This window comes from Biomphalaria glabrata, chromosome 15, assembly GCF_947242115.1.
Source record: "Biomphalaria glabrata chromosome 15, xgBioGlab47.1, whole genome shotgun sequence".
Classification (NCBI taxonomy): domain Eukaryota; kingdom Metazoa; phylum Mollusca; class Gastropoda; family Planorbidae; genus Biomphalaria; species Biomphalaria glabrata.
In genome coordinates this window covers 31,714,632-31,740,603 of record NC_074725.1, presented here as the reverse complement: position 1 = coordinate 31,740,603, position 25,972 = coordinate 31,714,632, and the positions used below count along the sequence as shown (strand labels likewise).

At 40.1% G+C, this 25,972-nt stretch overlaps 1 protein-coding gene and 1 pseudogene across 1 annotated transcript in view; both read left to right on the top strand.

The window, feature by feature from the left end:
* LOC129923086 (probable methyltransferase-like protein 24) overlaps positions 1-25,972 on the top strand; it is a 43,224-nt gene that overhangs the window by 6,000 nt on the left and 11,252 nt on the right. The window contains exons 2-5 of the mRNA XM_056012266.1: positions 8,969-9,127; positions 19,830-19,886; positions 21,505-21,623; positions 23,926-24,140. Of these exons, the coding sequence (XP_055868241.1) occupies positions 8,977-9,127; positions 19,830-19,886; positions 21,505-21,623; positions 23,926-24,140 (542 nt within the window). The 5' untranslated portion in view covers positions 8,969-8,976. The remainder of the gene's footprint in view (positions 1-8,968; positions 9,128-19,829; positions 19,887-21,504; positions 21,624-23,925; positions 24,141-25,972) is intronic.
* LOC106070987 (catalase-like) lies at positions 13,146-14,781 on the top strand (annotated as a pseudogene).

The window sequence follows — 25,972 nt, the reverse complement described above, 5'->3', positions numbered from 1 at the left end:
GGAGAAGGTTTTTGTGATTCCTTTAGACGCTTCGTAAACGCAGCCCTGCTCGAGTCGGGATACAAACTCGATCCCCCTTGTTAGGTAGCCAAGCCGTAGCCTCTCAGCCACACATCCCGCTTCTTCTCATCTTATCTTATCTTATATAATACAGACGTTACTTCAAAAAAGAAGATGATTACGTCCTACGCGTCATGCATTTAGTCATGCATATTAACCAATGGCTTAAATTCTGCCAAGTCACTGGTTTTCCTGGCTAGCTCAGGCAACCCATTCCATGCTCTAATAGCACTAGGGAAGAAGGAGTATTTGTACAAATTTGTCCTAGCATATGGGACCGAGAAATGTGCCTTTATCTTTGTGTCTTTCAGAGTATTTTATTAAATTTTGTTTTTGTATTTGAAGATTATGGTTCAGTGTTTTATGTATGATTGCTACTTTACTTTTGAGCCTTCTGTCCTGAAGGCTTTCTAAATTTAGTGATTTTACTAAAGGTGTTACTCTAAGTCAAATGTGAATATTCCTTTGTTATGAATCTCACTGCTCTATTTTGTGTCTGTTCTTGCATGAGGTTTGGGTTAGGATGTAATAAATCCTGGGCCTGGATGTTGCGTGTTGTCTAATTCTTGACACTACCTCACTTCTTGTACTGCGCGAGTCCGAACATAGCCAAGGGCATTACAATGAACAATGATATAGTCCTACGTAATCAAGAATGAGGGAGAATTGAACTGGTATTTATTTACAGATGGGGATGATCGTCTTGTCTCACTATCCATCGTTTGCTTAACAGTCTCTATCAATATCCTTCTTTCTCTAGGCTCTAGCCATCTTGTTCTTCATGTACACACATTCTGCAACGTCATTCGTCCGTCTGACTACGTCACTACCTTTACCGTCGCTGAAAAACAATGCACAATATATTTATCTACAAAACTAGGGCCAGCCCTAAAAATTACGGGGCCCTATGCGAAACAGATTGCACGGGGCCCTGTTTGTGTAGGGATAAGGATAATTAGTAAAATTAAGTTTTCGTATTTAAAAATAAATTCGTCTGTGCATATTATTAATATTATTAATTTTTTACTAGGTACAAAACCACGATCAAATTTTATTTTTGATTTTTTTAAAGAGATCGAGATAGATTTACATCTATACTTATATACCAGTGACTCTTATAGTAAATAAAGTAATTTATTAACATTCGATCTATTATTACATTTTTATGAAATAAAAGCTGGTAATGCCTTTTTATATCGCGCTTAGAATTAACGTTTTCTATATTGAATGCCACACTAAAACGACACGACAAATTTGTCCATTTTTCTTCAGTTTTCAGAAGATTTTCAGTAACCTTTAAGATCCAGAGGCCTTGGGATCCCTGTTACAAGTTATAATTGTTAATTTAATAATTTACTCCTAGAATTCGCCATATTGGTTGCAATGCCCTAAGGCCGGCCCTGTTCAGTAACCTTTGAGATCCAGAGGCCTTGGGATCCCTGTTACAAGTTATAATTGTTAATTTAATAATTTACTCCTAGAATTCGCCATATTGGTTGCAACGCCCTAAGGCCGGCCCTGTACAAAACTATCATAATTTCTAAACTAAAATAGGTCACTACATATCATCCTTAACCAGGGGCGGACTGGCTATATGGGCATTCGGGCAAATGCCCGGTGGGCCGGTACCCAAATGGGCCGGTAGGGTCACCTAGAATGTCACTATAGAACGTATTAAATTATTTAAGGTTTTATAATATTCTCTTGTAAAGGGGGCACTCTGAGCGTTGTGTTTAAAACAGTGTAATGTTAATTTAATGTAACACATTTTCCGAAATAATATAATGGTCTACATCGGTAGACAGTGCTACTAGTAGGCTTCATCCTTTTAGGGCCCACATTTTTAGCGATTTAAAAGCAACATAAGGCTTACTATATTTCTTCAAAAGATACAGAGTTGAATGCATGCGTTCAGTTATGGATACATTATCAAACTTAACAGAATGATTTTGAGAACAGGTAGACCTAAAAATGGATGTCCATCATATGATATACAATTAAAGGGCCGGAATGTATAGAGATGCCCGGGCCGATTTTAACACCCAGTCCGCCCCTGTCCTTAACCCTAAAGTAACATCCGAAACATATATAAAACACAAAACAAAAAATATGTAACTATATACTGAACCAGATATAAATAAAACAAAATAAAAAGATTATCACAATAATTATTTCACAGATGTCTCCCTAGCCGACAAGTTGTTAGATTGTCGCTGATGTGTTTGAATAGAAACATAATCTAACAATTTCTATGTGGATCTGGGTTACATTTCAGAAGTGATCTTGATAAATTGTGGGGCGTTAAGGTTTGACACAAAATGTGGGCCGAGAAGCACATGTGTTAAGCATTAGACCAGAGAGCCGACGCCAAGCCATAAAAAAAAGACATACCAAAAAACTTAAACCATATTTGCTATTGTTGGGTAATGTTAGTTTTATCTTTATAAGCATTTAACTTTGTAGTACTGTAAAAGACTGTTATATGGTCTATAGAAGAATTTAAAAGGTCAATTTTTAGATTGCATCAGGGTATTTAATAGATTCTCTTAGGAAAATCTATGGTGCCATACAGGATGAAACAGGGTGGAGGACACGCACTAACCATGAGTTATATCAATTATATGAAGACCCACCAATAGTGAACGAAATAGAAAAGAACAGACTACGTTGGGCAGGTCACCTTGAAAGAATGTCAGACAACAGAGGGGTGAAAATCGTATACAGGCAAAAACCAAAAGGCAGGCGACCCAAAGGCAGACCCCGAATGCGATGGATAGATGACGTGGAAACAGATCTGAAGCAGCTTGGGGTTAGGGCGTGGAGACGAAAGGCCCAGGAGAGATCTGAATGGAAGGATGTGTTAAAGCAGGCCAGAGCCCTCCATGGGCTGTAGCGCCACTGGGATGGATGGATGGATTTAATAGATTCATATCGCTGGCCAACTTCAGTCGCAAAACTATTATGGTTCATCTCAATCTCTTTTTTATACGATTATGGATTTCTGTTATTACCTTCTTTAGAACGTATACCACAGATTTATATAAAGCCTGTATAAAACAAATTCATCGTCTAAATCAGGGGGTCTCAAACTGATATCAGCATGTGGGCCGCACCACGAAAAGAGAATGTCTTTTCATTCAATTTTACAAACACTACTGTCACTGCAGTTCAATGCTAAAATAAAGTTTCTTTATATAATTATTAATTACATTTATTGTAGTTTATTACATGCACAGACAGTTTTGTTTACTAAAATAAGTTGACGTTGTGTCTGTCACTAATTAAAAAAAAAGCAGAAACTGTAGCCCCCCCCCCCCCCCCGAAAAAAAAAAAAACTATAATTACTAGGCCTACTGCAGATGGCTCGTCACTCATGTTTCTGTCCACTCAGCAGAGAGCGTTTGGCAGAGACCAGACCATCGACGTTAGGCCTGAAGTCGCGTGTTGTGGCCAGCCGTAAGGTTGCTCTCAGATGCTCATCAGTCAGTCTTGATCGTAATGCTGTTTTGTTGATCTTCATTCTGGAGAAAAACTGTTCGCAAACGTACGTACCCCCAAACATCGCAAGAATTCTAGCAGCTGCTCAAAATAAGTTTGGAAACTTCTCTCTGGGATGGTAGAAATCTGGAACGCCAACATCAGCGTATTTTTGCTTCAGAACAGTGTCACACTGCAGGTCCAGTAGTTCCATCTGGACTTCCTCTGGAACGTTTTTCACGTCAACTGCGAACGGAGTGGCAGCAAGGAAAAAACTGTGGTTCGAGAGCAGTGAATTGATGAAAGCGGTGTTCAAAATCTTCCAGTAGTCTGGAGAGGATGTCTACGTAGTCTTTCAGGCGCTGTAGTTCAACCGTTATGCTCTGTAGAAAAGACAAATGAGCCAGGTTTCCATTTACCAGCTGAGTGGCCCACAAAGTCAGCTTGCATCTGAATGAATCAAACATCACGGTAATCAGCTGCTTTGTGCCCTGTATTTGTGAATTGATTGCATTGAGATATTGCGTGATGTCAGTAAGAAAAGCAAGATCCGACTAAAACATTGGGTCACTGAGCTGAGGTATGTCTCCGTCTTTCATTGCCATGAACAATGCTATTTCCCGTCTCAGTTCTAAAAATCTCTGCAGCACTTTTCCACGACTCAACCATCTGACTTCCGTATGATACAGCTACTCTCCGTATACCGTTTTTAAATCAGCTAGAAATGACACAAACTGTCTGTGGTTGAGACCCCGTGCACGTATGAAGTTCACCGTCTTCACGACAACATCCATCACGTTCTTCAGTTGTAGACTTTTGCCACAGAGTGCTTCTTGGTGCAGAATGCAGAGTATGGCTGCAAAAGGTCCCGCCAACAACAACACCAACCTTCTCTGAACACATTGCTGGTGCACCATCCGTAGCCACTGAAACAAGTTTTTCCCACGGTAGCCCACACCTGTCAATACAAGCTTCCAGTTCTTGAAACACGTCACGTCCATTCGTCGTTCCTTTCATGGGTAGTAAGTCCTATAGCTCTTCAACAATGTTCAAGTTTTCGTCCACCCCACAAATAAATACGACACAGTATGCGGTGTCTGTTACACCAGTAGACTCGTCCAGTGCAATGGAATATGCTACAAAGTCTTTTGCAGCGGCAATCAGTTACTGTTGAACATTTGTCGCTGACTCAGTGATCCTGCTTGCAACTGTGTTCGCAGACAAACTTATGCCTTCGAAACAAAAGTTAATAAAATACTCAGAAAGACACAAAGATAAAGGCACATTCCTCGTCCCATATGCTAGGACAAATATGTACAAACACTCCTTCTTCCCTAGTGCTATTAGAGCATGGAATGGGTTGCCTGAGTCAGCCAGGAAAACCAGTGACTTGGCAGAATTTAGGTCATTGGTTAATATGCATGACTAAATGAATGACGCGTAGGACGTTATCATCTTCTTTCTTGAAGTAACGTCTATATAATAGACGATAAGATAAGATAATAGTCAAATAAAGGTTCTGCACCTTGCGGTTCCATAATACCAACACAATACATTAGTACGTATTTGGCCTCTATGTCACAAACGCACAACGCTGGCCCACTGCTGACTCCAGTGTAGACTCAACCTACAATCCCCATCCCCAATTCCCTGTTGAGAAGTAAGAAAGACAACTTGAAAGGTCTAATCCAGTGATTCCCAAACTACGGCCCGCGGGCCAGATACGGCCCGCGACGTCGTTCCATCTGGCCCGCCGAAACGTCGACACTATGTGTAGAAATCTACCTTCCAAACAAAAAACAAAAAAGGTTGAAAAAATTGTATCTTTACCTACGTTTGGGCCCTCACTTTTTCTCTGATGGATTGGTACCATGAGCTTAAACATTTGTGTTTATGAAATGGGACTCTGAATGTAGACTCTACCAGGAAAAGTTAGCAGATCTTTACCTTTTTTTGTTGTGGAACACGATAATAAGCCAACATATTTATTGTATAAAGAAAGTTTGACTGTTTAATAAAGCAACATAAAGATGGCATTATAAAATAAATATGGTGGCATTCTTGGTTTGATTCGCGAATAAAAGATGTTAAACTATGCCTAGATATTGGAGGATCCATAAAAGAGACCACAAAATGACTCGGTGTTGCTCACATTTAAGTAGAGAAATGAAGGTATTGTCTTACTCGTAACAAAAATATATAATTGTCAAATAACCTATTAATTAAGTGTCAAATCCATAGGTTTCTACCAAAATAGTTTCAGAACAATTTCATTTCATTTTATAAATTTTCGTTCATGTGGCCCGCGAGATGAGTGTTGGAAATTATAATGGCCCGCGGGTCAAATTAGGTTGGGCATCACTGGTCTAATCTAATAGAGTATGGCAGCGAAACCACAGCAAGAAGCTCACCCTAAATAGGGATACACAGACAAACCTCATAAGAAACATAATGTCAGCATAGTGTTATAAACCTGGTGGTGGCACAGATGGGGGTAGTGGTGTGTGTGTGTAGTCAGCCGACGCAAATCGCTCCAGTCCAGCGCAGGACGAGCGGTCAACTGTGACCAGTGACAGTACATGCCAGTTCGGCAACGACCTGTAAATATGACGCACGCAAGTCACGGCGATTGTGATCATTCTGAGTGGTCAAGAACGTTCCATCCGATTCTAGAAGGCCAGTAGAGACAGTATATAAGAGCGAGTGTGTCAGAAAGACTGACTTCACGTTACCTCGCAATGTGACCAGTACGAGGCGAAGCTAGAAACAGTACGGTGTGTGAAGTCAGGCGGAGCAAGGCTAGGTTTTTGGACAGTTTTGTGTAATATTGTTGCCAACTGTACAGTGTATTGTATTTGAAATTAAATTGCTACTGTTACTTTGGAGCCCTGAGTTGTGAGGTTCTTTAAGTTCGTTGTGTCGTGTGGTGCAGTTTGAAGAGAGCCTGAATAGTAGTGAGATTCGTAACAAAAGTAACAGAAAAACACCATCAGCTAAAAAGCAATGCAACAAAGAAGGTGCGTTCAAAATGTGTGCATCTAACACAAATTGGTGCTAGAATAATATAACGTACGCACCGACACAAGTGATACTCGGAGTAATCCCTTGATTCACACTAATCGAGGCCTTGACATCTCTTTTTCTTTTCTTTTTTCTCTTCCTATAATTTTCTATGTTTATCTCTAAATCAGTGTTTCTCAAACTTTTTTCCCTGACGGAACACTTCGCAGTATTTAGCGGAACACTTTGCTTATCTTTTTTAGAGAGATTAATTCACATGGTGGCCTCTGTTGGCCTCCTGCAGTTGTAAAACGACTATGGTTCATTTCGCACACTTTTTCATGTGGCTGTGGAGCCCTATTTTGGAGAGACACTCCCGTCCACAAATATCGCAGGTTAAGGTGGCTTTCGCTTCGGTGGTAGAGGAGCTGGCCATTTTTCGCATTGTACGTTTTTCTTCCTGAGCTGAGGACCCATGTTCTTTCGCTGTCCATAGTTTTCTTGGTCACTGTCTCTCTCCATCTGGTGCGGTCTAGAGCTATGTCTTCCCAATGGTTAGTATTGATGTTCACTGCTTTGAGGTCCCGTTTTATTACATATATGTAACGGTGTTGGGGGCGACCAGTTTTTCTTGAGCCAGTCGCGAGTTGACCATAGAGGATGACTTTCGGAATGCGATTGTCCTCCATCCGGCGAACATTTCCAAGCCAGCGCAAGCGGCGTCGTCTGAGGGCTGTAAAGATGCTGGGAATACCTGTTCGCGCAAGGATCTCAGTATTGCACACATTTTTTTATTCCATGTAATTTTTAAGATCCTACGGAGACATCGCTAATTCACGTGGCGGCCTACTAGTTAATTATTCCAGTAATTCGGAGAACACCTATTCAGGCCTCGCAGAGCACCAGGGCTCCGAGACAAATAAATTGGGAATCCCTGCTCTAAAGGATATTTGATAAATCTTAAGACGCAAGTAAAATTAAACTTTATGTTTTTAATTATCCATTTGTGTAAGACAGAATAAATGAAACATGCTGCAATTAGCAGTCGTTTGCTAGTTAATAATAATAATAATAATAATAATAATAATAATTTTATTTATAAAGCGCTGTTAACAAACAAAATGTAGGCTCAAGGCGCTGTAACAACATTACAAACAAAAACACGAGAGCTAAAATGACAGTTAATCTAAAAAAGTTTTAAACAGATAGGTCTTAATGTTCTTTCTTAAAAGTGGTGTAGCATGTTGTCTGTCTGAGATCAATGGGGAGTGAGTTAAGTGAACTGAAAAAGCACGCAGACCGTAGCTTTTGAGGGAGAAACGTGGCACTACTAAAAGCGTTGAGTCCATTGAGCGCAGGGCTCTCTGGGGGACATATGGAGTAATCAGTTCGCTAAGGTACAAGGGCATCTCATTGTTATATATACACTGATGACAAAGTGTGGCGACCTTGTAATCGTTGTAATTGTTCGGTGGGTGTGACACCTGGCATCTTCTGGTACGCGAACTATCACAGGGACAGATGATGATGCTCTTTAATACCTCTTTTAATACTTTATTTCCTACAAAGCATATATCTACTCACTCTGTCTGTCTGTCTGTCTGGTAAAAAGTTTGTACACTTTATTTCTTCGACACCCTATCTCGGATCAAGCTGAAATTTCGCATTATTATTTCTTTTACCTGACAACACAAGAATCAAACAAAAACTAACCTAATAGTGAATTAGCTATTGGTAATTAATTACTTTGTTTGGTATCTTGAACAAGGGAAAGAAATTGTACTTAACTGAGGTGGTGGTATAAGTTGAATTAGTACCCTTTATAAGTCGCCGCTTTAAAGTTTGAAACATACCATCTTCAATTTTCATAAACACCTCTCAAACAGAGTGGTTAGAATGTCTGCTGGAGGATGTTTTAGTCATAAGTTCGAATTCAGGTCGTTCCCACTTTTAAAAAAAAAAGGCTATTAAAAAATGATTACGGTAAAATTCACTCAGATAACCCTTCCCCCATCAACTTCCCAACTGGTCCAGATAAGTGATAGGATCATAGCGTAGTGAGAAAGCTAGTACCATAAAATAGCCTAAACACACACAAAAAAAGGTAAAATTAATTAGAATCCCACAGATTTATTGTTGTTGGTCTAGATCAGCGGTTCTCAACCTTTTATGCTCGGTGACCCCTTTTTACGACCCCCCACTCTTCTGCGACCCTTCCCACACACACACATATAGCAATAGAAGAATAGTCAATAACAGTCCATATTTTCGATGGTCTCAGGCGACCCCTGGCAAATCGTCAATCGACCACAGGCTGAGAACCCCTGGTCTAGATCTATCACAAATTGAATAACATGACTGATCCAAACATCGTTAAAGCTGTGTTTTTTTAATAAATATTTTTTTCTATTTTCTTGGTTTTTTATTTCAGCTCTGGGGATGAGGATACCCAGATGTGGACCCATCTCTCCCAAAAATGTAGTCAGACTCGCCATCTTTCTGCTCTTGCAACTTCTGCTGCTGGCCGTGGTCCTGCAGTTGAACCAGCAGGTGGTCCAGAACATCGTACAGTGTGACCACCATGACAATGGTATGTTGACACACACACACACACACACACACACATATATATATATATATATATATATATATATATATATATATATATATATATATATTTTTTTTTTTTTTTTTTTTGATATGTATCTTCCAAAAGCTAGCTCATTAGTTGTTGTTTTTTTTAAATCATCTACCTAGAGGGCCGGGTCACGTGTTTGAGACCCCTGGTCTAAATACTGTAGTGAAAGGTATATAGAAGAGTTTTAATAGATTGTCCAAAAGTCTACAGAGGATTGCCCTAATAGCAGATTGTTGAAGGTCTGTACCGGAAGCTCAAAATTGGAACCAGTGAAATCTGCCCAGCTCATTAGTTGTTGTTGTTTTTTTAAATCATGTACCTAGAGCAGTTCACCAGTCTACTATAGCGTCGCTGACATGTGTACAAGATATGCATTTAAATTCCTCTTAGACACCAACATAACAAAACAAGCTAGATAAGGGCGATGCAGGTACAATTGCTGGGGGCGTCATTAATAAAAATTCAAAAAATGCTTATTTAAAGTAGCGTTGTGGGGGCGCGGTGGCTGAGTGGTTAAGCGCTTGGCTTCCTAACCTGCGTTTTCTGGGTTCACATCTCGGTGAACACTTATATTTTGAATTTCGGGATTCTTAGTGCGCCCCTGAGTCCACCCAACTCTGACTTTAGTTGAGCGAAGTTAAGGCGGTTGGTCGTTGTGCTGGCCACGTGACACCCTTGTTAATCAAATAAACAGATGATTTTAACATTGTCTGCCCTATAGATCGCAAGGTTTGAAAGGGGCACTTTACCGAGGACTGTGATGGGCAAACTACGGCCCTTGGAAAGTTTTAATCCGGCCCTCCACATTTATTGTAATAATAATTACAAATTTGATTCAGAATGTAAGAAGTGAACCAGCTTGTAGTAATATTGTGAATTTTAATTTGCATAATGCATTAGTAGTTCTTTATAATTAGAATTTCATGATATGCTTAAACTACATATTCTTGTTTTAGAACAACTTTGAGGCCAGCTAACTCTAATGGGTGTTATTGACGGCCGTTCATTTGTAGCGTCAAACAGCTGGTAGACAATTAAACGTATCATCTTTATATATAATTCTCTTCTTCCCTAATCAGGTCAAACGAGAAGTAAAAGGGAAGATCACTCTCTTATTTCTGCGGATAGTCTCCCCACGAAAAAAAAACAAGAAGGGGCGGGGGGGGGGGGGGGGGAGAACACGTTTTCACAGCTCGCTACGGATGGCTGCGCGCTGGACTGTCAAACCCTGCCCGCTCTCATCCCCCCTTCGTTTTGCGGGAGGTTTCGACTAGGAAGTAAACTATCGTCAACTCTGAAGGAACATACGAAACATGCAAAACATTTTACAAACAAACATTTTACAAACACTAAATAGCAGGGCCGGACTTACGCATTGTGAGGCCCTATTCGAAACGGATTTCGCGGGGCTAAGTTTGGGTAGGGAAGCGGACAATAAGTGAAATTTAAGAGTTTGTATTAGAAAATAAATTCGTCTATGCATTTTATTCATTATTTACTATGTACAGAATTACTTTACGAGCCTTGCGTATAGCAAAGTCATTCAGTATATCATCAGAATTCTGTTTCCTACATAGATCCCGCTCAATAGCAAAAATTACCAAATGTTTCAATCTATCTTTTAGAATTGTTGACCTCCTGGTAAATCGACACGAGGGCGCGGCATATCTGTTTTAAGTTAAAAAATAATTAAATTTAATAATTTATACACCTTGAATTAGCGCGGGTCCTATGAAAGTGCGGATTCTTTGAAAGTGGGGGCCAACTGCGGTCGCATAGGTTGCAGTGGCCTAAGACCGGCTATGCAAAATAGAGGCGTATGCTACGCCGCCGGTCGACTAGTATCATATAAAACTTGAAATAATTTCTTTTGTGAACACAGCTAAATAGAACTTATATAACGAAATAAATAAATTCAACTTAAGATGAATAGAAAATCAAAGTATTGATTCATTTTTGTTAGATACTGTTACGTATTTCTGAATCTTCTGGCTAAATGTATTAGTAGACACACAAATAAAAACACTGTAAAGAACTTGACGACTAAACTTTCAGCTTCATATAACTTTATTGACTATTAACTCTAACAATTCGTCACTGTAACATGTAGCGTAGAAGACTGTACAATATCTGTCAGTTTACAGTTAGCTATACTTCGTTGCAATTCATCTCTTCACTTCGTTGCAATTCATCTCTTCTCAATTTGCATCGAGCCGTATTCCACAGAACAGACCAACGACACACTTCCCAGTGTCGCTCCAGGTCTCCCAAAGCTGAACTCAAGTCTACCGAATCAGAGCCGCACACGTCTTACATCGACTGTATCGACTGTAACGGCTCAAGTCCACTGTAGTACGCTGTATAGGCTTTAACGACAGTAGTCCACTCCAGTTAACTCTACCCTAGTTAACTTGCATCGAGTCGTACACATGTCTCTTCCACTAGAGCCGCACACGTCTTACATCGTCTGTATCGACTGTAACGGCTCACTCACGACTGACATTCACATTAACTCGCTGGCTTATATAGAGTCCCTAATCGCTCCTCCAAAGTTGCACAAACACTGCTAGTATCTTCTGGAACAACACGTGAGGAAACGTCACATCCTGTCTATGCTTATACATGTACATTCCAGAGAACACTCGCTGCTGTGTCATCTCGCTGGGGTCATACGTTGACCTCTACCTATCACTGTTCATTTGTAACAATACAATAATTAATTGTTTAAAGTATGCGTGAGAGAGATATAGCCTTGCCAATTATTTTAGAGGACTAAACCCAACAAATTTAGCCCCATATATGTGAATACTGAAGTTTCCCTTGCTGGTATCAAATAGAATTATTTATCAATAACGTGTACACATATTTTTACCAGACGGACAGACATACAGACATACAGAAATATAAGCTTTGTAAAAACTATAGGTTATATATAAGCACACAAAAAAAAATGAGTAACTTCAAGTTGTGCTGACGAAAATGAATATCTATATATATAAATCTCTTTGTGCGCCCCCCACCCCCCAACCATGCATGACACCACGATGAACAAGTCATGGAAAGATAACTCTTTTATTTCTGCCAGTCGGACTAGAGTTGCCCCACGTAACTTTCGCGGTGACAGAGAGCGAGGCTCTGAAAAAAAGAGGGGACGGGGGCGCATGCTATTACATATAAAAGGCATCGACGAAACGTGTTCCGTTATCGCAGCGGTTCTCAACCTTTGAAGCACGGCGACCCCTTTTTTACAACCCCCCACTCTTCCGCGACCCCCACCCACCCACATTTGCACAGGAATAGAAGAATTGACTAAAAAACAATCCATTTATCGATGGTCTTATGCGACCCCTGGCAAATCGTCAATCGACCCCCCCCCCCAAGGGGTCGCGACCAACAGGTTGAGAACCCCTGTGTATTCGGGAAGTTAACGTCCATGCGATTATTAAACAGGGAGCAGAAAAACAGCCGAATATTTTTTGATGCATTTGTGAAAAGTCCAACAATTTTGAAAGTAGGCCCTACCTACAAGCCAAATCAATTATATAAGGTTGCTTGCAATGTTTATATCATAATAGAGTTGTGAGTAGCTTACAAAAAACTGTGTCAGAAATAGATTGAAGGATGAACACTCAGTTATCCTTTAATAATAACTACGTTCGAAGCTGAACCAAATTAAGTAGAACTACTATCAAAACTCTCGTAGCTTCATGTATCTCACCAGTTTAATTTTTTTTATACCATTAAATCTGATACTAAATTTCTGTATTGCTGGAATAAAAGAATGTTGGCCTTCCAAAATGATTCCTGTAATTTTTTCCCCGACCCTCAAAATGTTTGCAAATCAATGACCAAGAAAGTATGGAAATTCGTATCGCCATATTTAAAACAAGATTTTATAGATACTTAGTGTAAATCCAAGAGCGTTATTTATTATCATGGGAAGTCTTAGTTTAAACTAGTAAGTTTGCACCAATCCAGGAGTCTATAAACCATGCGAACGAGAATGCGTTAAAAAAGAAGTGGAACAAGAAGTCAAGTGTGTAGATGACCTGATGGACAAAGCTTCGGAACAATTAAATGACTTAAGAAAAGCTCACACGATACCTGTCGGTAATGTCACAACGGGGTCAGGGGGCGCCATTGGGAGTGAATGCTAAAACGACTAGTTTGTCAACTGGTACCACTGGCTATATTTTACTTCAAGATTCCATATTACTGGAAGAATTAGCACATTTTAATAGAGAACGTATTCCAGAAAGAGTTGTGTCAGCTAAAGGAGCAGGCGCATTTGGTCAGTTTGAAGTGACCGAGGACTTTTCCAAATATTGCAAAACAACTATCTTCAATAAAGGCAAGAAAACTCAAGTGGCTGTTCGATTTTCTAGGTTTGGTAGTGAAAATGGCACAGCGGACACAGAGCGAGACATACGAGGCTTTTCTATAAAGTTCTATTCAGAAGATGGTGTCTGGGATCTAGTCGGCGCTAATACACCAGTTTTTTTTTTATTTAAGATCCATTGAATTTGCCAAGTTTGGTTCATGCCATGAGAAGAAATCCTGTAACGCATTTAAAGGATGCTGATATGTTCTGGGACTACGTTACATTACGTCCAGAGACTGTCCATCAAATCCTATTTCTGTTTTCTGACCGAGGACTTCCTGATGGTTACAGACACATGAATGGGTACGGAATACATGCTTACAAACTGACCATCAAAATTGGAGAGAGTTTCTTCTGCAAATTCCACTTAAAGACTAACCAGGGTATTCGAAATTTAACTCCAGACCAAGCCCTCTTTCTTGCCAGTATGGAATCAGACTATTGCACTAGAGATTTAGTTAATGCAATCGGTGAAAAACGTTGTCCATCGTGGACATTGTGTGCTCAGATTATTCCAGAAAGTGAAGCTTTAGAGTTGGCAAAGACAGCAAACAACCTGTTTGATGCCACAAAGGTCTGGTCACAGAAGACTTACCCATTGGTCAATATTGGCAAACTGACACTGAATAGAAATACCAAAAGTTATTTTTCAGAAGTGGAACAACTGGCCTACTCTCCAGCTAATATGGTGCAAGGTATTGATGTCAGTCCAGACAAGTTGTTGCAGGGTCGTATCTTTGCTTACTCAGACAGCCAGCGCTATAGATTGGGTCCCAATTATCAACAACTCTGTGATAATAGTAACCCTTGCTTGAAGACTAAAACCTATCAGCGAGATGGAGATAACTTTGCGGATCTGACAGAAGGTGGACCACATTTCTTTCCTAATAGTTATAATGGACCGGTGGAGAAACCTGGAGTTCAGGAAAGCTGTAATGTCATTCCTGAAACAACCACTAGTCGCCACGTGCTGAAAGAAGAGGACCATTTCAGTCAGGCCAAAGTATTTTACAAAGAGGTGTTAAAAGATGAAGAGCCACAAACAAATCTAGCCAAGAACATAGCTTGCCACCTCAAACGAGCTCACTCCTGTCTGCAAGATGAAGTCTTAGCATTGTTTCAGCAAGTAGATGAACAGCTTCACAAAGATAATGCAACACAACTTATTCGGCCGAATATCAAGCTGCAATTTATGAGACGGAAGTTGCATTAGCAACAAGCCAAAAGAAAAAAAAACTGACGCGAAACCCTACTAGACTCTTTGATTCTTCAGCTTTTTTTTTGTTTTGTTTTTTTTGTGTTTTTTTTTTTTTTTGTTTTTTGTTTTGTGTTTTTTGTTTTTTTTTTTTTTTTGTTTTGTTTTTTTTTTTTTTTTGTTTTTTTTTGGTGTTTTTTTTTTTTTTTTTTTTTTTTTTTTTTTTTTTTTTTTTTTTGTTTTTTTTTTTGTTTTTTTTTTTTTTTTGTTTTGTTTTGTTGTTTTTTTGTTTTGTTTTGTTTTTTTTTTGTTTTTTGTTTTGTTTTTTTTTTGTTTTGTTTTTTTGTTTGTTTTATTTTGACATCGTTGTTTATTTTTTCTTTTAACACATGAATAATATTTGAAATGGTGTAAGTTCACCAATGGTTTACATTTTTTAAAAATAAAGACTATTCTAGACTCCAAAAAAAAAAAAAAAAAAAATAACAGACTTATTTAAACGCCAATCTGCCAGCTAGTAATACTGAAGCCCCCCTCACCCCCCTCTTTTTTAATTGCACACTTTGTAAATTCATTATTTTATTAGCTTGCAACTGAAATGATTTTGGCCCAGAATCCTACTGAGACACAAGTGCGGAAAGCCCATTAGCACTTGTTTAGCCTTTTCTTTCTCACCTTTCCCACACACACCCACACACACCTTTTCCCACACCAACCCGCAAACGCCCCAAAACAAATCTTCCTAGCGGGTAGCGCTAGGCAATTTAGAATCGATATACCTTATATAAGTTTAAATGCAGCTTCATAGACGTGTGTTCAGTTTATAGACATTCTTCTGCATAAACCCAGATCTCTCCATCTGTCCCTTGACTATAGTCGTAGGGGTGCTGTGACAGTTCGTCGTAGGGGTGATGTGACAGTTCGCCGTAGGGGTGTTGTGACAGTTCGTCCTAGTGGCGCTGTGACAGTTCGTCGTAGGGGCGATGTGACAATTCGTCATAGGGGTGCTGTGACAGTTCGTCGTAGGGGCGATGTGACAATTCGTCATAGGGGTGCTGTGACAGTTCGTCGTAGGGGTGCTGTGACAGTTCGTCCTAGGGGTGCTGTGACAGTTCGTCGTAGGGGTGCTGTGACAGTTCGTCCTAGGGGTGCTGTGACAGTTCGTCGTAGGGGCGATGTGACAATTCGTCATAGGGGTGCTGTGACAGTTCGTCGTAGGGGCGATGTGACAATTCGTCATAGGGGTGATGTGACAGTTCGTCCTAGGGGTGCTGTGACAGTTCGTCCTAGGGGTGCTGTGACAGTTCGTCCTAGGGGTGCTGTGACAGTTCGTCGTAGGGGTGCTGTGACAGTTCGTCCTAGGGGTGCTGTGACAGTTCGCCGTAGGGGTGCTGTGACAGTTCGTCGTAGGGGTGCTGTGACAGATCACGTAACCAAAGCCCTCCACTTTTTCCTGTAAGCAGCTGTTCTTAACAGGTTATTTTATCTTATCTTATCTTAACTTATATTTATTCCAGAGAGTAAGTAAAAGTAGAGTGCCCCTTTCAGACCTCGTGCTCTATAGGGCAGACGATGTAAAGGTCATCTGTTTCTGTGGCCTACGGTTAACGAGGGTGTCGTGTGGCCAGCACAACGACCAGCCGCCTTGACTTTTCTAGTATCAAGAGAGAGGCCGGTCCATTCTTTTAAGTAATCCAGCTTTTCTTTGGACGTCCCCTTTCTTCGTGCCCTCTCCACTGTACCAGAAGATGTAGTTTAAGTTCTATTACTCTATACTTCTAAAGTAACCTACACTCAGTTTAGAGATACGCTGCAAATTGGTTTCATTTCGCATCGAAATGAAAGGCAGGTGGGATGAGATGAAAGGTTTTGTTTAGTCTTGGGGTTTTCTGGGTCGTGGATCTCCCCCCAGTTTCACCCATAAATCGCATCTCGTACTAACCACAGGAAGAAAAAAAAAGTCAACATTGAGTTTGAGAGGGACGTGATTAGGTCAAGATAACCTTAGACACCTTGACCTCAAAAGAAAGTGTACCTGGTTTTTCACAAAGTTCTTTCGTAATTGGCGAAACGCAATTAAAAATTTAGTCGCTTGATAAGAAACATGTTCCGCCTCTGAGACTGTTGTTGAACTGGAGCAAATTGAGGCGCCCCGTGGGGGGAAAAGATGAGCACAATATGATTTTCTATGCTAAAATGCCGAAGATTGAACAAGCACCAATATGTTAGGGCGGAAGACCACGATCAGAATGGATCAATAGAGTAAGTAAACTAAGATAGAATGAAGTGCGGTGGCTGAACGCTTGAATTCCGAACCGAAGGTTCCGGGTTCGAATCCTGGTGAGACTTGGATTTCTAATTTCTTTTGGCGCCTCTGAATCCACCTAATCTCATGGGTACCTAACATTATTTGGAGGAAAAGTAAAGGCGGTTGGTCGTTGTGCTGGCCGTATGGCACTCTCATTAACCGTAGGATCAATAGAGTAAGTTAACTAAGATAGAATGAGGCGGGGTGGCTGAGCGCGCTCGGCTTCCGAACCGAAGGTTCAGGGTTCGTATCCTGGTGAAGACTGGGATTTTTAATTTCGTTATCTTTTGGCGCCTCTGAGTCCACCCAGCTCTAATGGGTATCTGACATTAGTTGGGGAAAAGTAAAGGCGGTTGGTCATTGTGCTGGCCGCATGGCACTCTCGTTTAACCGTAGGCCACAGAAACAGATGACCTTTACATCGTCTGTCCAGTAGACCACAAGGTCTGATAAGGGAACTTTACTTTTACTCTTTAACTAAGAAAGACTTCTTGCTCGTGTGTTTCTGTTCAAAATAGTTTATATGTAAACAACAACAGTTACGTTAGTCCATTAGATTTTGACATTTGCTTTTGTTGGCCATCTGTTGTTTACAGCCGTCTCAGACTTCTATGCCACTGTTGACTGCATTTAGTTTAAAGGGCGGTATTGGTCCGCGCGAGCCAATTATCACTTTAAAAATACTTTGAGCAGGCTCGAGGCAATGCAGTGTTTTATATGATTGGCCCACAAGTGATTCGTCATAACAGAGTCGAAAAAAAGGATATGTAGGTCACGGCTGGGGCTGCGTAGCCACGGAAAATACTGCACTAAAACAATCATCATTAATCTTCGGACTTGAAGACAAGCCTTCGTATTATTTTTATGGTACTTATCGTCTTCTTGTGAATGATTGAATATTGTTCGTTATATTATATACATGTATATATTGTTGTAACTCCAGTGGCGGACTGAAAGAGTTAATGTGCGTGCGGCCTATTGATACACACAGGTCAACGGGTCGACGGCTGTCGATAGACAAGGGACAGTACTGCTAGTTCACGCAAGTATGACCTGTGTTGTGGTCATGTGATCAAGAGCCTTGACGGCCGAGAGACAGTGTGTTAGAAAGGACAGTTGAGTCCAGGACAGCAAGGCAGTAAGGACTTGCGGTACCTTTGAGTCCTCGAAAATGTAGCTGTACGAGCTAGAGAGATTAGTAATGTTTAGTTAGGCAGTTCTTTCCCTTGGGCTATTAGAGCATGGAATGGGTTGCCTGAGCCAGCCAGGAAAAACCAGTGACTTGGCAGAATTTTTGTCACTGGTTAACATGCATGACATGTAGGACGTAATCATCTTTTTTTAAAGTAACGTCTGTATTATATAAGATATAATTCGACATATTTAATCATGAAATAGTCACAAATTTTAATTATAATCTTTTTGGTGTTGTAGTCTATTTTAAAATCACCAGAACTTCTAGTGCCAGAGCGTCGCGTACCGCTTTAAGACACCCACGCTTAACATTTTCTACTAATCAAGGATGATGTGGTAGATGTGTATGTGTGTGTGTGAGAGAGAGTTTGTGGGGGGGGGGGGAGTGTACTGTGAGGAAGAAAAGGCTAAACAGGTGCTGATGTGCTTCTCCACCATTGTGCATTAAGGTAGAATTATTTTAACTGCAGGGTAATAAAAGAACGCACCATCAAAGAGTTTCAGTAATCTAAACAAACTCTAAGCCATTTACCCACGTTCGTTGCGTGATGTATTCAAAAGTCTACTTAGGAAAGCCTATCAGAACATACATGCTTAGTAAGTCTTAATCATAAATAAAAATATAATATAAATATTAATATAAATCTCAACATTTCTCCACTTTTGGTTTAAACACAACAAAAAACTCGTATGTGGCCCCTGTGGGTACGGTTTTTTTTTATTCAAGGTGAGCAGTGTATTTGGGGGCCTGCAAATTTTTTTAATGCGTTTCTGCAGCTCATAATTACAGAACAGTTTGCTGCCGAGGCCCCGATCCCATCGTGGGGTTGCTAACAAGGATCCCATCATGGGGGTGCTAACAGTGGTTGGGGGCCCCTTCGCTGTGTCCTGAGTAGAGTGTAAACTAGGCTAAAGGGGAGGTAACAACTAATTCCAAACATCAAATAGAAAACGTGACTGACCAATTCAATCATTAATTTGGCTATTTCCTGTCCGTCTTTGTCTAATACCATCACATATCAAATCTAAGATTGTCAATTAGGATTGTAGGCTTCAATCAGCTTCCCTTATCTCCTGCTTTCAAAGTACACTTTTGGAATGTAAATAAATGATATATTTTGTAATCGTATAGTTTACTCATTATAATTTTTGCTTATTGTTTGCATATTTGTTTTAAGATATCTAAAGCAATTCCTGCAAAATGACTGAAAAATAATTATAACATAAAAGGAAACATTGGCTCTATTCATTTTTTACGATTCCTAAGTTTTTCTTTCATAATGACTGAAATATATTTTTTCTGCGCTGTTTTGTCGGCGCTATTTTGTCGGGGTACAGGGTTTACACGTATATTATTTCTGTCAGAAATACACCTGTCTACTTTTCTACCTGCATCGGTTTCTTTTCTCTCTCTCTCTCTCTCTCTCAAGTCAAGTAGCTCAGTCATCTGCTAGCAGTCATCCCGCTCATACAATTTTTGAAACATTTAAAAAAAAAAAAAATACTTTCGCTAACCTTTTTAGTTTTTCTAAGTTTTAATTATAAAGTTTTCTTGTTTTTTTTTTTCTTTTGATAGACTTACATACAAAGGACGTACCCTGCCAACAATTGATAGCTGAAGATACAGGTACAGGTGAGACTTTTTCTTTACATAGAAAATCTCAAGAATGTGTTACGTCAAGAAAGCATTTAAGCAGAGAGGCTTAACTCTTTCTCTCCGTAATTATTTACCACATTCTGGTGGAATCAACGCTGGTATCGTCGGTTAGGAGAGAAAGAGTTAAACTACGACTTGATACAACTTCGTACTGATATAACTTGATACAACTTAGTACTGATACAACTTGATACAACTTAGTACTGATATAACTTGATACAACTTCGTACTGATATAACTTGATACAACTTCGTACTGATACAACTTGATACAGCTTAGTACTGATACAACTGAACTTTGTATTTTTAATTTGAGTCTTAACAACTCGTAGACCGTTTGATCGTCTTATGACCTGAGCCGAAGGCTCTTCGAGCTCAAAGTTTGAAAAAAAAACCTGTTTGGACGCCAAACAGTGAAAAAAACCTGTGGGAACACAGTTCTGTTTGAGAGAGACCCGAGTCAATGCCTATGCAAAGCATTGCTATTTCCGATGCCTTTGGCCCCCGACGCATGCTTGGCTGCACATGGCCGAAGGCCGAGGACACCGGGAGCCTCCGCCATTTTCCTTCATTATACCAAGCTAACCATGGGGGACACGCCATTTATGTAACGGTCCCTTGAGGAACAGCACATGGATGTGTGACAGGTTTGTGGGGACTTTTTTACAACCCCGCCCGTGCAAGAGGTGGACTCTCGTCTACCCGTGGGCATCCCCACGGGAGTTATGTTTCGCCATTCATTTAGCCTAGCTCCCCCCTCAAGTAGCCGTTTCCACCACGGTGAGGCAGAACAGCGTACCCGGGACTCGTAGACCTGCAACTGCTCCTGGGCCACGATTAACTTAAATTTCCCCTCCACTTATACCTTTTTAAAATCCTAGAAACTTCAATTCTATATATGTCTATTAGCTATGACCTTCTAGAGCAGGGGTTCTCAACCTGTGGGTCGCGACCCCCTTGGGGGTCGATTGACGATTTTCCAGGGGTCTCCTAAGACCATGGAAAAAAATGGATTGTTTTGTCTATTCTTCTATTGCTGTATGTGTGTGTGTGGGGGGGTGTCGAGGCAGAGTGGGGGATTCACCAAAAAGGTTGAGAACCGCTTTTCTAGAGACTGATGTTTACGAATATTTTTTCCTGACCTCTTTCTCTGATTGGTTAATTATAATTAACACATGCTTACTCTGTAAACTTCTTTTGACCTTTTCTAGACTGAAGTAGAAAGTAGAATTGGGTCACTGTATCGATTATTGACAGTAATAATCTTCAATCTAATAAAATTTTTAGAAAGACACAAAGATAAAGGTACATTCCTTGTTCCATATGCTAGGACAAAAATGCACAAATGCTTTTTCTTCCCTAGTGCTATTAGAGCATGGAATGGGCTGCCTGAGCCAGCCAGGAAAACCAGTGACTTTGCAGAATTTAGATCGTTGGTTAACATGCATGACGCGAAGGATGTAATCATCTTCTGTCTTTTTTTGTTTGAAGTAACGTCTGTGTTTTAGAAGATAATTCTAAATAAACTTCGAAAACATGTAAAGAAAAAATCTATTATAACATCATAATTAAAGGCTTCCATTTCTTTCTTTTAGGTCCACTCGGATACTTAAGGGTCAACAGTCATGTGACCGATCTGTCCAGTCTAGAAATCAGTAACATGAGTACTACGCAACTACTGTTGACTGTCCACAGTTATCTGGACAATGCTGATGTAAGTTGTTCCCCTTGTTGAGTTTGACAATGCTGATGTAAGTTGTTCCCCTTGTTGAGTTTGACAATGCTGATGTAAGTTGTTCCCCTTGTTGAGTTTGACAATGCTGATGTAAGTTGTTCCCCTTGTTGAGTTTGACAATGCTGATGTAAGTTGTTCCCCTTGTTGAGTTTGACAATGCTGATGTACATTGTTCCCCTTGTTGAGTTTGACAATGCTGATGTACGTTGTTCCCCTTGTTGAGTTTGACAGAGCTGATGTAAGTTGTTCCCCTTGTTGAGTTTGACAATGCTGATGTAGGTTGTTCCCCTTGTTGAGTTTGACAGAGCTGATGTAAGTTGTTCCCCTTGTTGAGTTTGATAATGCTGATGTACGTTGTTCCCCTTGTTGAGTTTGACAGAGCTGTTCCCTCTGCTATTGAGACTAAAGAAGGAACAGGGAACAGGTCTGACGAGTGCTTCATAGTACATCTATTCAGAAGGGAACCTATCAAATTAGCACCATTTAGAACAGATCTGCCTGGTCGTGCGGTTTGCGCGCTGGACTGTCGTTCAGATTTATCGATGGTCCCGGGTTCAAACCCTGCCCGCTCCCATCCCCGTGGTCCTGCGGGAGGTTTGGACTTGGAAGTAATTGTCTTCAACTCTGAAGGAACATCCGAAACATGTAAAACATTTTACAAAACAAACATTACCGAATCAGGGTGTTATGCATGGCCTGTATGTATCTATGGTGACTGTGGGAAGAGGCGAATGGTCGTGAATGATGCAAGATAGGTTGCATTGTCGTCAGCGGTCTTAGATAGGGGAGACGACTCAAGAACGCCAGACTGAAAGAGTGTGTTCTTGTTGTGAATTAAATTTTGTTAAAAATACCATTATATATTACTACTTAAGTCTACTACATTGGTTTCATTTCATCTCAAGTTGAATCTTTATTATTTTTTATTGTATTAAAAGTTATATTAAGTTTTGTTCACAAATGAAGTTATTTAAGTTATTTCAAGTGTTATAAGTTAAGATATAATACGCCTACTTCAGTTTAGTAGTCTGCTAGCTGTAGAGCAGGGGTTCTTAACCTGTGGGTCGTGACCCCCTTGGGGGTCGATTGACCATTTGCCAAGGGTCGCCTAAGACCATCGAAAATATGGATTATTATTGCCTACTCTTCTATTGCTGTATGTGTGTGTCGGCTGGGGGGCCGCGACAGAGTGGGGGATTATAAAAAGGGGTCGCCGAGCTTAAAAGGTTGAGAACCGCTGCTATGGAGTATAAAGAGTCAAAGACCGTCTTCAACAGGCACAGAAGAGTTACGCACGCACACATACATCAACACATACACTCATTCATTTAGTAACTTTTCCTCTGTGATTCATGTTTTAAATTCGTTCATAAATAGGTCAAAGTAATTAAACATTGATGATTTTTTTTTAAACGCTGGTTTTCAAAGTTGACTGTGATACTGTCGAACAGAATCTATTGGCTACGGGCTTCAGCCATGATCTCCTTAACTCACGCATATATATCAGCGGTTCTCAAACGTTTTCCTTAACACTTCGCACATTCTGAGTATTTAGTTGAACACTTTGCTTATATTCTGGAGAGACCAATTCACGTGGTGGCCTACTAGTTCATTATTACATTAATTTTGTGGAGCACTCATTCAGGCCTTGTGGAATACTAGCGCTCCGCTAAACACAGTTTGGGAAACACTGATATATATATATATATATCACCCTTGTGCTGGACACATGACCCCCTCCTCGTTAACCGTTGGCCACAGAAACAGATGACCTTAACATCAACTGCCCTATATATCACACAAGGACTGAAAGGATAACTTTACTATTCAAACGCCATCGGATAACTTTACTATTCAAACGCCATCGGATAACTTTACTATTCAAACGCCATCGGATAACTTTACTATTCAAACGCCATCGGATAACTTTACTATTCAAATGCCATCGGATAACTTTACTATTCAAATGCCATCGGATAACTTTATTATTCAAACGCCATCGGATAACTTTACTATTCAAATGCCATCGGATAACTTTACTATTCAAACGCCATCGGATAACTTTATTATTCAAACACCATCGGATAACTTTATTATTCAAACGCCATCGGATAACTTTACTATTCAAACGCCATCGGATAACTTTACTATTCAAATGCCATCGGATAACTTTATTATTCAAACGCCATCGGATAACTTTACTATTCAAACGCCATCTCCCAAAGATTAATATTTCCCCTAATTGACCTATTAGGAACTGTCAACTCTTGGTCATTCACAGGTCATCTGCCAGAGGAAAATTCGGATGGGCCGCATCGACGACGGCGGCTGGGAGGTGTGCGACGACCCTGACGTCAGGCCCCGGGAGCCCTGCATCATCTACTCCTTTGGCATCAACGACGACTTCTCCTTTGACGACGACTCTGCCAGGCTGTACGGGTGCCACATATACTCGTTTGACCCCAGCATGGTCCAATCAGCCATTGAGTATAACAGGTAAGAGGATAGTCAAAGGGGAGATAATAAGTGCTTAGGTTTTAACTTCAAGGGAGTTGCGGGACTTTAACAAAAATGAAACCATACTACACTTAGTAGTTGTAAACGTATTTATCAACACAAATGCTGATATCAGACAGTGAATAAAACAGTCATCTCATGATCACCGCAACACCCCCCCCCCCCTCCGTTTTGACAATAGTCGATTAGAATATTTTTGCAATTCAACGTTAATATGTTGGCTTACTTGGGCGAAACTAGGAATTAGAAAAAGAAATTGTTTTGGTGAAAATTAACCGCTGCTCTGATCGAGAAATGTGCTTTGTTGTTCTAAGCAGGAGACTAAACAATAACAACTTAACTTTTCTTTTTTTTTTTTGTCTATTACTATGGGGAGAATTAAGTGATGGGAGAAGTGAATGAATAAGCCAGTCAGTTAGATGTAAATATATTATAGAATGATTAAATATCCTTTATACAAAGCTTATATCAACACCATGTGTCCGTCTGGTGAAAAGTGTGTACACGTTATTTCTCACGCCCATTCTCGGATCAAGTTGAAACTTTACACAAGTATCCATTGGCGAAGACAATACACGAAACAAAAAACAACACTTAGTCAATTATTCACTGGTAATAACTTATTATTTTTTTTACCAACCCATTTATTCATTAGCGAAGACAATACATGATTCAGTAAAAAAAAATTATCCAATAAGTCTATTAATTTCTTGAGAGAAGAAGTTTGTCTCAGTTTGAGAACCACTGGGCTAGATTGATATGTTTTCCAATGAAGACAAGCGTGTGAAATTCAACTTTCTCTTTCTGTTGATAAATCATGTTCCTACTTTATAGCGATAGTGTAGTTTGGAATGACTCGAATCGGGGACTTTAACTACATGCGTAGTGCGTAGTCTTCCTAACAACCTTCTCTTTCTTCTATTTAAAGAAAGAGTGATAGGAGGGGGTAGACAAATGGCAAGAAAAAGAGTAAAAACAAGAGAAAGGAAAAGAGAAAAAAAAGAGAGAGTATAAGGGAGAGGGGGGGGGGTAACAAAGAGAAATACTGCAAAAGAATAAGAGAAAGGGAGAAAATAATTTAGAGTAAACAGGGAGCCAGGAAGGTTGAGCGGTAAAGCACTTGGTTTCCGAACCGGGGGTCACGGGCTCGAATCCTGATAAGGACTGAGATTTTTATTCCGGGATCTTTTGGAAGCCTCTGAGTCCAGCTCTAATGGGTACCTTACATTAGTTAGGGAATAGTAAACGCAATTGGTCGTTGTGCTGGTCACATGACAACCTTGTTAACCGTGGGCCACATACACGGATGACTTTTACATCATCTGCCCTATAGACCCCAAGGTCTGAAAAGGGAACTTTAAATAGGAAAGGCGAGAGAAAGAGGAGAGAGGGAAAGATAGAGGGTAAGAGAGAAAGTAAAAGAGACACACAAAAAAAGAGAAAATGGGATACAGAATAACACGGAGACAGAGAGAGAGAGAAAGAGAAAGATCTAGAATTCGCGAAATAGAGGAGCGTACAAGAAAGAGGGTAAGAAAGGGACTATGAGAATACAAGAAAGAGAACGAAATATATATATATATATATTGTTATGACATGATTAGGAATTAGTTATTTGTTTCGGGAATAGGGTGAAAGTTTTACTTAGCGACGATGACGTAAAGTGGGTTAAAAAACAAGAACGCTCTAAGTGACGCTAAAAAGAAGACGCTTCTTGTAGAGCAGTACAATAGATATACGGATTTACGGACATAGCTGACATCGGACGATTCCCTTCTTGATTATTAAATATCTTTATAGAACAACATCAG